Source organism: Aquila chrysaetos, chromosome 7 (genome assembly GCF_900496995.4).
Source record: "Aquila chrysaetos chrysaetos chromosome 7, bAquChr1.4, whole genome shotgun sequence".
Taxonomy (NCBI): Eukaryota; Metazoa; Chordata; class Aves; order Accipitriformes; family Accipitridae; genus Aquila; species Aquila chrysaetos.
In genome coordinates this window covers 6642027-6654196 of record NC_044010.1, presented here as the reverse complement: position 1 = coordinate 6654196, position 12170 = coordinate 6642027, and the positions used below count along the sequence as shown (strand labels likewise).

The following is a 12170-nucleotide window of genomic DNA, read 5'->3' as shown; positions in this document are numbered from 1 at the left end:
ATAGGGAATCTGTGGCAGAGCTTCGAGCCCAACTGGGGGATCAGATTTCCCAACTCCGTATTTATAAATCTAGCTTGTATGTCTTCTCATTCCTCCTTTTCAAACTAAGCGGATGTCCTAATGGTCAGAACCTTGATTTTGCATCTCAGGCCCTAGCATAAACTTCCCCCAAAATACATGTGTAGTTTTAAACTGAGCAACAGTAGTCTGGAGCCAAAGGAAATGGGACAATCCGAATGAATCCCAGCAGGTTGTAGAATTGTGTTGCTAGAGAGCGAGTACTTGGATCGTTCAGTATTTTCTCCACTGTTCCTACAGCTACAAAGGCGATAAAGGGCCATTCTGCCTGTGCCCTGCTGTATCTGTACTTGAATCAATAGCAAATCATGCTGCACAGACACTGTAACTGCTAGCTATGCTCTCATGAGATGGCAAATTAGATTGTGTAAACTAACTCTTGATGGTTTGTATACAAATGTTAATGCAGTTGGCAGTTTGTGAAGAAGAAACCTGTTTAGGTCTTGGGGTCAGTTTGTTGGACTTGAACTTGCAGTTAGCAGCTCAGTCTTTCCTTGAAAAGCTTGGCAATCTAAAATAAAGTCGGTAAAGTATAATATATGAAGAATGTAACTGTGCTATTGGCTTGCCATTTTTAGGTTTGACACACATGCCAGAGATTAGAAGTTTCTTTGAACAGAGCTTTAGGCATGTAAGGTGCAGGGTATTGTGTGTCCTCACAGTGCCACTTTTTGCTTCCTGTAGTAACATGTGCTTGTAACCTCAGGGGAATGGGATTCTTTTGCAGTGGCAGCTGCTAAGAGAGTGTGAGATGTTGTCCATTATAGTTAAATGCTTGCCTTCTGTCTATGATTTATACTTCAAGATCTCAGTATTTGTTTGAAGTTAGTGTTTATCTGGTTCTGCAAATATGACCTTGCAGTTAAAACAAAGGTATTGTGTAAATACTTGCCTCATGTAAGATAGTGCTGTGGCTTGTAATGTTCTAGCCATACCGTTTGTCACCGATTAGTTTTAAAAACCTCTACCAGTCTGGTTATAGGAGGCTGTGGTACTCATTTTCTCAGCCTCAAGGGGACTGAACTTAGAAGTAGCAAGAGGCAGAAAGTCACAAATTGAAGGCAAAAATTAAGATCTTCTAATTAAAATGTTATGTCATTGGCATATTTCCCTGGTCTTCTAGACAGAAAATGTGTTTTAATAACTTGCATGGTTCATGATCAGCTGCTGACTATATAAACAAATCATTAAAACTCCCTAAATACTGAGTCATAGTAAATGTGTAGGTGATAACAGGGAAGGCAGCTTGTTGCAGTGTGCAAAGCGTGTGTCACTGACATTTGGCAAAGGATGATCTTAGTGTCCTGTGGCAGGCGTGGATTTGTTATGCTCATTCCTGAAGTCAGTAGAACTAAGGAATTGCTACAAGACTAGCCTGCAGTAGCATCCAGGGATCAGTTTTGTTGCCTGGGTTATTTGCTTTGAGAGGCTGCACGTTTCTGACAACTTTGGTTTGCTCCAAGGATTCATTTCTTCTAAGTATGTACTCTTGTTTCTCTGATGATGGAAACTAAATGTGGATGTTAGAGCCTGACTGGTTTGACTTCAATTTTTCATGGATTTGAGTGGGAGTAGGCAATTGTGCCATGCCTCTAAGTCAGGCCAGGTATCATGAGTGCTCAATAGGTGCTGTGAGCACATGTAATTAGCAGCAAGCTAGGGTTGGGAGCCTCTGGGATCTCTTTTCTGGCTATGGTGAGTGGGGAGAAGGAAGGGTAGCAGAAAAATTAGCAGGGAAGGAAGAAAAGAAGAGAATCCTATTACGCATAATTTTTCCCCATCTCTAAAAAAAAAAAAAAAAAGTAATACTTTGGATAGCTTTATTGAAAAGTTTTGAGAAAGAATGAATTTTCTGTACTACTGTAAGCAATTCTTAAACTGGTAGTGTTACAAACTGCTGTTTTTAAGGTGGATGGCTTTTTTTGTGTGGCTTTTTTTTTTTTTTTTTTTTTTTGAAGACCATTCCTTGGAGGTGGACAAAGCTAGACTTTTACAACCTCACTGGTAGAAGAAAAAAGCTTGCTTGCAAACTTCATCTCAGGGCTTACTCTCTTCACTGGAGCCTGTAAAGCTTGCATCTACTTTTGATTAAATAGTTCTAGTCTTGGCAACTGCAAATAGAAATTATGAAAGTCAAAGATGCTTTGGAAATTAAATTACATCTGGAAGCCCTATCTCAAGATTCTGAATTCACTTTTTATCCTTTTTACACTCTTCATACTGAAATATAATTCAATTTAATATCCTTGGAAGAAGAAACCCATGAAAATCTTAAGTGTTCTGCTACTGTAATGAAGAAGGTAAAGGTGAATGAGGAAGCTAATGAAAAGGATTCTTGTATCAAGAATGAGGGTGTTCTGAGGACTCTAGTTTCTATTAATAAACAGTCAAAGTTCATATATGTCTACAGTAAGAAGAATGCCTGTGGAAAGAAAGAACAAAAAAGTAAGTCCTTCCATTGCAATGAAAAGGTAGGTGGAAAGAGTTGAAATCAAATGAGCATCTCTCAGAAAATTGCTTTTATCTGGGAGGCTTGTTTAAGAATTTGGAAATGCGAGGTGCCAAGGAGATGTTGGAAAGAAAATAATAAAAGAGGCTTTAAAAAAGCTGATTTGATTGCAGTGTAATGTCAGTTTAAAGAGTTGGTCAGTGTGAAGGGGTGCGACAATAGAAGCAAACAAGTGATACAGTGAAAGTGAAAATAAGCCTTTTGTTTTTCATAATACAAGAATAAGTGAAGTTTTACAAGATTTGGAAAAGGATTTTGATTTTTTTACACACATGGATTTGGTCTCTATGAGAAAGAGCTAGTCTGTGGGAGTGTGTGAGAGTACATATGCCAAGAACACAATAAACATATATGAGTCAAACCTGCACAGGAGGGATGCAGATACACATTACAATTTGGAAGATAACTTATTGCAGCACAGATACAAGTTGACATACTTTGGGTCCAAGAGTAGTAAGGGTTAGATGAAATATTTCTTGCAGCTACAGTTGTTTGAATGCTCCTTCCACCTTTCTCTGAAGACTCATGTTCACTCTGGGAATGGCTTACTGGGCTTGTTAGATCAGTAACTATGTTTTGGCAGGCTGGTGTTTAAGGCCCTCTGACAGTTGCTTCATCTGTTGTGTTGTGTACTTGGTGTGTTACTTCTTCTGAAGAAAGCTTTTCTTCTCATCTGTGCCTCCAAATGCTTGGGTTGTGAAAGAGAGACATCACGGTTTGTGACATCGGAGGAGGATTTTTAGCCTTCTTTTTATTTGCTGGTATGAAGCAGTCTGCTAAGGAGGATTAGAATTGGAGAAATGCTGTAGGTCTCAAAAGAGAATAAAAATCTTAAGCACACTTATGCTGTTTTTTTCTGAAATGTCATAACTTTCGTCTAAATAGCTTTTGCTGTACTTGTAGCACTGGTTTGTTGTTTGTTTACCTATCTGGAATCTCTAGAATAGGTGCCTTTTTTTAGCCCTGTGATAGCACTGATTATACAGAAGCAGCGTTTTAAAATGGTAAGAAAAGATAAACCATGCAGTTCTGACTAGCCCTTGAACATGGCTGATTAGGCTAAAGTGTTTTTCTCACTTCTTTTCACCTTGGGAATCTCTTTACTGCTGTTGAAGCAGCTCCAAACTGAGCACTGGGGTAGATCTGACTGCCATCAAGTTTCAGCCTGTTCTGAAGAAAGACTGGCAGTTGGTGCCCTGTCTAAATAAGCTTACCCCAGCTGCAGCAATGGGAGGTTCTATATAATATGAATTATTACACACATCTAAAGAATTAGTCTAGAACCTGAAGATTAAGTTTAATAGATCAAGAAGAAAATACTTCAGATTCATGTGATTTACTTTTTTTTTTAAGTCACTGGGAGCAAAACCATTGGAAATGCAATATAGTTCAGAAAATCAGCATGGAGTTGGTTGAATGGTGATATCCTTTTAACGAAAGGGCAGTTCATAGCTTAGGGAACAAAAGGTTTAAGAGACAACTCTAGGAGATGGAAGTAAGCTCTGTTTTTGGCCTTTGTCGTTTGGTTACAGCTTTGTTGTTCAGCATTTCTGCAAACAAGCAGTGGTGTAGCACTGTCTTTTTCAAGTCTGCTACAGGTGAGCTACTTGTGTCCCTTTGGAGGGAAAGAAGATGGGTAAACAAAACTACAGGATGTGATTGGTGGTACATTTAATTAAGTCATTAGCAGCAACTAGGAGTAGAAAATTCTCCAGGAGGTAATTAAAGAAAGAAAGAAAAAAATCAAAATCTGAAATATTTTGTTGAGGTTTAGATGATTTGGGACACATACTTACCTATCCAAAAACATAAGAGCGTTTTGGGCAGGAGTATATGGCTTTTCTGCTAATGACTACTCTGGAAGTTATATCTTATGTCATCCTATGTAGCAGATGGTTATGCACTAGTTGAGTTATGTCAAGGTTCCTTGGTGATATTGGCAGCATTTTAGAAATGATGTGGAGTAAGTGTTTTGGTTTTTTTTTTTTTTTTTTTAGGTAGTGCTTTTTTATTGAAGTTGCTTATTGAGTCAGTAAAGCCTACACTTCAGATATTTGTGTATTTATTACTGCAACCCCCTAAAGCCCCTAGGGAAATGACAGATAAACTTATTCAGGACTTTGGCCTGCTCATATGACTTCTCAGCTTCTCCTTCTGTTTTCTGCTGTGCCTACGCACCAGGTCTCAAGATATCACCCCTTGTTCAGAATGAGTGGAGGTATGTGATCGTGAATGATGGTGTGTATGTAGCTCTGATCAGCTTGTACTGATATACATGTTTCCCAATAGCTGACCCTTTGCATTCCATTTTAATATAAAATTGAAGAAAATTTGTGTGTGGTCTCTCTTTGCTGGGAATGGTTCAGTCAAATCTGGTAACAGCTTTTAATACAGAAATGACTAAGAGTAGAATCTGCATTTGGTTTCTAAGATAGAAAAAGATCAAATTAGATATTTCATAGGAAAAATTTGGGGCAATTGCTTGGTGAGTGCTATTTTCCATGTAATTTCAAGTGCAGTAGGGCTACTGGCAGGCTTAATGAGATGACCAGTCTAATTTATACCAAAACAGTTCACGTAATTGGCTACAGTCACTAGTGCATTAACTATGTAACTACTGTTGTAGTTTGTTTAATATGCTCCTTCAGGTTTTCACCACAGTCCTGATCCAAAGTATTCATGTATCCTTCTATGAGTTGCTGAAAAGTAAATGAGACCAAGAGCAATTATGACCAAGAGGGTTGTTTGTTTTCTTCATGACCTTTTTTCCTGACCAATATTTGGGGACTGTTACTAAACTTAAATACAGATCAGAGATGCCAGAGTCCAGTTCTGGCAAAGTAAGGAGGGAAAAGTGCAACTGAGGTATGCCATTCTTTTGCTTCTGTATTTGGCTACTTTTGTATTAAGTAATCTTGATGGCACTTTGTTGCAGGTAAGGAAGACAAGAGTTCAGAAGTAATGTCTTATAGTTACTTTATTGTATGAGGTTTTTTTCCCCCCCTCCCCCCCAAAATCGGTTTGGTTTTTTTTTTCCACTATTCATTAAATGGATCAAGTAAGTCCAAAGATGAGCAGTCTGAATTTTTTTTCATTTCTTAGCCAGCCTGCAGTGAAAGATCAGGTGAAGGAACAGATGTTCTTAACAAATAACATTGGCTAATTGTTTCACATACATGCTGTAGGAAGAAATATGAGTCAGATGAAACTGCTGGTCTGAAAAGAATGTATTTTTTTATCCAAAAGGAAATCATCTTGACTGAGCTTTTAATTGCCATTGCATCATATTAGTACACTTCTGGCTGTTGAAGCCTGGACAATGTAGTTACAGGACTCAAAATTAAACTGGGGAGCAGACAAATTGAGCTAAAGGATAACTTTGTGCTGCGAGGGTGACAAACTTGCTCCAGTTAAACAATGTTAAAATAGTAACTGCAGAGTTCATACAAACATACTTGGTTTATTTGTATTAAGTTTGTTTTAGAACTTGATGTATCACAGGGTTTTTGTTGGGTTTTTTTGGTTGTTTGGGGTTTTTTTTTTGTTTTTTGTTTTATTTTTTTTTTTTTTTTGTTAAATCCTCCTGCAGTAGATGAAATTACTAAAAGAAAACAAAAACATTGCTTGAATGCTGCATCTTTGAAGTCAGGAAAGTAGGTACAAATCCACAGTTTTTCCTTAAAATGAAAAGGAGCTTAAGACCCTTGTGAACTTGGCTAGTACTAGTGTCTTGGGGAGGCAGCATGAAACATGGTCTCTGGCAGGGGCATTATAGGCATAATTTTACTACCACGTCCAAAGAACATATTGCCAGCTACGGATGGTATTGATGAGAATGCTGAGTAAATCCGAGATTGGAGCATCTTGTTTCCTGGAAGCTAAAAGCACCTTAGTTTCCAATTCAGAGTTGGGGAAGATGTTTGTCAATGTAAGTGTCCAAATCTCTTGAACTTTTTGCTCAACCTTCTTATTTAAAATTTAAGTCATAGAATCATTTAGGTTGGAAAAGACCTTCAAGATCGAGTCCAACCATCAACCATGCCCACTAAACCATGTCCTGAAGTACCCCGTCTGCTCGCTTTTTGAATGCCTCCAGGGATGTTTCCAAACTCAGAGGTACTTGGTAGCAGTTGTATAAACAATTATATTTGAAATTATCAGCCTTATTGCTAACTGCAAACGTGTTTAGTCAGCTGAAGATGGCATTATCTTTTAAACAGGAAATGCACTTAAATCACTTTATGCTTATGCTACTTCTGAGGCCTGAGTCATACTGGTCCCCAGGCTTTGGTGGGCCTTTTTGAGATCACTTTGAGTCTTCTTACTGTCTTTCTGATAGAAAGAAATTGCCAATGAATATTTTTCTGTGTAGGTTTGCCTCCCAATGTCTTGCTGCTCTTCCAGCACACAGAGATTCCCTGTGATGTATCTGAGCTTTGCTTTGGGAAGGCAGAAGAGTTGCCTTGTTTTTCTGGTGAAACCAGTTCCTGCTATTTACATATGAAGCTGATCTTGACAACAGAACTGTGGGCCATCTAAAGTGCCACCACCCAGCTAGGTGCACAAACACAACTGCTTTAGCCTAGTGAGCAGCTGTAGCTGGCAAAATGACTGTAAATATAGCCCCGTTGTGTTCAATTATCTTTTCCTTTCAGGCATTCAGACTTAAATCTGATTATACCAGTGATTAAAATGCCTTGAAATGTATTTTTCTGTTTCTTCTCTCAGCTTCCTCAGTAGGGCTGTGCTAGGAGAGGGCTCTCTCTTCCCTGCTGTTGAGTCATTAGCTCTAGTTCAGCCAAGTGCCCAAGGGGATCCGACTTGTAGGAGGCTGGGCCTTCAGTGGGTGAGGTGGATGCACCAGAGAGACACCTGCCTCTTCTCTTATAGCTCTGAAACCGTATGTGTGTTGTGCCATGCAGCAAAGAGGGACTCCACAGCCCCTCACTGCTGTAGTGGCTCATGGTCTGTGCAGGGCGAAGCTCCTGTGCAGCCTGCTGTTTTCTCTGTAGTCGTCCTCACTTCCAGAATAAATTCCTACACAAATGGCAGTCAGAGCCTGACTTCATGTAGTTACTTGCAGAAATGCAGCGGACAGGTCCTAGGTAAGGCAGAGGGAAAGGGACAGACAGCACAAAGAAAGCAGAATAGATGTATGCGTTCTGTTTCCCTTTCAGAGCAGTCGGAAAGATCTGGTGGACATGCAAAGCCCTATATCCTTTGCCTCAAAGTGTCTGCTCCTTGCCTACAAAGAACTGAGATCTGGGCAGCTGACGGAGGGGTGGGTGGTAGTGTACTCTTTTGGGGAGCTTGGGGTGTGCATGAAGCATGCCCTGATCTCCTCCCTGTCTGCCCTGGAGCTCAGACTGAGGAGTTCTGTTAGCAAGGGCTTGACTTACAATGTGGGCAATGGCCAAGTCTTGTGTGAGAGTAGATTTGGGTCCGTGCTGAGTTACCGGGTGTAGATGTACTCTATCTTTAAGACTGGTGCATGGGCTGTAGACTTCAGTGCTGCAGAGAGGAGGAGCGGTGGGTATTGGGTGCTCCTTTCCAAGCTGGTGTTTCCCTGGTGATGGTACTTTCCTCTGCAGTCCCCTTGGGGACTTTGGTGAACTTGAAATGACCTATGCTACTGCAGTCTGCCTCCCCAAATCCGTTTAGACGATAGTGATTTTTAGATTGGAGCTGGGCAGCTCTACGCAAGCCACCCCCCACCCTTACGTTTTCTTTGACCACTTGCTGCAGCATTTGTGCGCGTGTTCTGCAAGGTTAGTGTGTTCCAGCCTGTTTTCCAAGCTGGCGTGCAAGCAGAGGCTGGCAGAATGCTAGCTAGCTCTGCTGGATGGTGTCCAGCACCGGCTCTGAGCAAGTGGGTGAGAGAGGGGGGAGCCGTAGAGGCTGCCTGAGTGCTGGCCAGGGATTTGCATGGGTTGGAACAGGCTGCAGGCAGCTAGAGGAGGAGGAGGTATATGTAGGGGGTGTGTGTCTTCTGACTTTGCGTTAGCTTCATGCCTCAGTCAGTTTTATTTCTGAAATGGAGCATATGCTTTGCTCCTCGCTGTACGTGTCAAACTTTAGATTTTATATCCAAATCAGAGTTGTTACAAAAGTACATTGGCTTTGCCATTTAAAAATACTTTAGAATGCTTATTTGCAGAAAGAAACTACTGAATGCTACAAAGTAGTTGCTTCAGAATAAGCAGAGGATATTCTCAATCCAAACTATATAGACTTTTCCCTGAAAAAAAAAATATATAATACTACTAATGACAAGAGGCTTTCTTACCAATGGTAAGAAGGTTATCAGCTTGTTTCGCAAGGACCTTGTTGGAATAGCTTCAGCTGAACCCTATTTCAATGAAATGTAATGGCTTGTGAAATTGAGCTAATTCCAGTGGGATCTGAAGGAGAAACTTGGGAGAGTTCCTCATATGTTCTAAACTGAAATACTTTGTTACAAAATTTTTCCAGATCTTTCCTACTGCTTTTTCTAAAGAACTTTGAGTTGTACAACCAGTTAAAGATTTTTTTTTTTAAAGTTCTCCAAACAAATACCTCTACATCTTGAAACTTTTAAAATATTAAGTCTTTCAGTTTTCTTTCTGCTTGGGAAGGAAGCCACATGTCAGGTCAATGATGGCTTGATGAGACTGATGTCCACAGTGGAGCTGGTAAGGGCTCAACTACTGGTGAGGTGCTGTGGGACACAGTGCTTTTGATGTACTAGATCCAGTCTTTAAAATAAATAGGAGCAGTCTCTCTTTTGGAATTACGTAATTCCGTCAGTTTCTTGACACTGGGTGTCAAATACTTTGTAAGTGGGCATCCAAAGTGGGCATCCAATATTTCAGAAGCTCTCCATAATGAAATAGTTCTGAGGAGTTTCTTCCTACATGGATTTTTTGGAAGCTACCGGTGTTAGTGCTAAATAATAGTCTGTCTAACATTTTTAGCGTGCCTGCCCATGCATCTGTGAGAACTAGTTAATAGTAACACTCATTTTAAGGGGGCTAGGGACTCTGTCTTTAGCCTTGTTTATGGGATCTCATAGGATTTAAAAAAAGAAAAAAAAACCAAACCACAAAACCCCCAAGCAAACAAACAAAACCCTAGAAAATACAGTAGCTTGAGTAATTGCTCATGACCTGTATTCTAATATCCCTTCCTTGAAATTTTACGTGTTGTATTTCCAACAGAAGAAAGACATAGGTGCACCAAAACTCTTACTGGATGCTGCTCTGTCTGTACACAGATGCCACTGAAGGAGAACTGCCATTGGTTTATTTCGTGCTCAGTCACTAAGAAATGTTAAAATCTGTTTCTCCTTCAGCCTCTGCAAATAAGAGGGGGGCTGGGCCACAGAAGGGGATGTAATGACCCTAGTACATAGCCCTGTGCCTGCCAGTGGCCCACTGGAAGAGTGCCCTGTGCTTATGAGACTCCCCTCTCCAGAGAAGTTGAGAGTGAATGAAGAAGAGCATATAATGAGTGTAAGTAAAATAGTCCTGGCTCCCTAAACTCTTCCCCCTCCCACTGTGGCTATGAGCTTGTTTCCATTTCCTTGAGAGCATGGGAACTTTTGGAAAGCAGGCTCCTAGGGAATACAATGGCTGAGCCAACCCTGGCAACAGTTGCTTGTTTTTCTTTTTTGTTTTTCTTTTTTTTTTTTTTTTTGGTTGACATGCCTCATATTACCTATGAATTAAATAGAACTCTGGATAATCAGGTGTGATCAAATAGCTCCTTATTTAAAAAAAATGAAAGTGGACACTCTGTACACATCCAGTCCCAAAGTGCACAGTGTACTGTACATAGCACAGTAACTCACCCTAAGTAAGGTGGTGTTACTCTTCAGGTCCTGTGAGTGCTTCTTTCCCTGTGCAAGTTTAATGTTTATGTGCTTCAAGAGAGAGAAAAGAACAGTAAGTTACTGCTAGTAAAGTTTATGAGTACTCAATTATTGAAAGTTATTTCTAACCCAAAATTTTTCTGTGATTCTGTCAAGGAATGGTTAGTGAAAATAGATCACCATAACAGAATGGATCTGGGCTGTTTGCTTGTGACAGGGTAAACAGAACAAGTCTGACACTTTCAAAATACATCCTTGTGCTTGTTTTCGGAAGAAATGGAAAAATGTGCCCTAGAACTGTGAAAAGATAAGGGAGACTGGTAGTCATGTGGACGTGAGCTTCCACTGTGATTCTGTGCCTAAAAGCAAATGTGAGTCGGATTTGTGTGTTTGCAATGACTCCTGCAATGCTACATCTAGCTTTCAAGAAGCACATTGAAAATAGGACGGGATTCAGAAGAGCCATGAGAATAAGTCTGGGGAAAAAAAAAAAAAAAATCTTTTTGCTAATAGACTTGAGAAGCTTAATCCCTACCTCAAAAGAAGATACGGGGTAACTTGCTCACAATCTGAAAATAATTCATGAAGTGAAGACAAGATTAACCAACAGACCACTAGAAGAACTAACCATAGGTAGGATGGATTTTTCCATTGGGGTGACTTTTAATTTAAGAAGGTAAAATATGGTTTGTTTTGTGTGTTGTGGGTTTTGTTTTTTTTTTTTTTTTCTTTCCCAAGGGGAAATATGGTAATTGCAGCTCTGGTTTTGAAGCAGGAGCTAAATCATGAGCTAGCTGTGGCTTTGTGCATTATAGGTTAGATTGGATGGTCATAATGAACTTTTCTGGACTGAAGAAATGACTGCAGTGCGATCAACATTTCTCTGATGGAAAACTTGTCAGACTTGCTACGTTTTACAGGTAGCCTCAGCAGAGAGACCACCATCTCAGTGTGCCATGGTAGTTGTTCTTGTGTTTATAGATAAGTCTGCTTGAATCTGTTTTGGAGTATGTGAAGTCTTAGGTTTGCCTGCCTTATACTGCTAAATGAGGCTTTTGTTTAGGGCTATTAACTTAGCTCTCTCCTAGCCTACTGAGGCTTTAGTCTCACTGGAAGTGGGATGTTGGTATGTTTTCTTTGGTTTTGGTGTTTTTATTTCTCCCTTACCAGATAAGTTTCAAGAATACATGTAGTCTAAAGTAGTCTTTTCGTATAAAATCAAACTCCTCTCTGATTGTATGTTGTTCTTCTGGAGGCTGTTTTCTTTTTCTTTCTCCTGATGCTAAGAAGGATTTTAGATGAATTTGAAGTGGGGGTAGGGGGAGGAACAATGCATTCTTCAGTAGAAATGCAACAATTTTTGCCACCATATTTAATATTTGTTTTAATGTGCTAGTGTAGGATTAAAAATTACTTTCATCGTAACCTTACTAATGCCTCCAAATTTATTTTTGAGCATGTCTGGAAACTTCATTGGAAAGTACAGGTCAAGCTCTTCTGTCTTTGGGGAATAGCACATCAGGTGGTCTTTAAGTAGAGTGGAGAGATAGTGGCATGGATCTGCTTGCTTGTAGACAGAGGAGCAAAGCCATGCATCTCATTGGCCATATTTTCATGGTTAAGTGAGGCTTCTGAGCATAAAAGGGGAGTAGGTCAGGCAGCTTGCTTATTAGGCTTATTTGATTCTGGGACCCCAAGGACTCAGTGGTAACTGATACTAAGACTGAAGCTCAG

General features: G+C 40.0%; 1 protein-coding gene across 4 annotated transcripts in view; it reads left to right on the top strand.

Annotated features, from left to right (window-relative positions):
• The window catches only part of GRAMD1C (GRAM domain containing 1C), a 54528-nt gene that overhangs the window by 2823 nt on the left and 39535 nt on the right, over positions 1-12170 (top strand). Inside the window, exon 1 of one of the 4 annotated variants that reach the window (XM_030020224.2) lies at positions 9923-10077. The exons of the other annotated variants lie outside the window; for them this stretch is intronic. Coding sequence (XP_029876084.1) covers positions 9961-10077 — 117 coding nt within the window. The 5' untranslated portion in view covers positions 9923-9960. Of the gene's footprint in view, positions 1-9922; positions 10078-12170 lie in introns of those variants that run through there. 4 annotated transcript variants of the gene reach the window in all.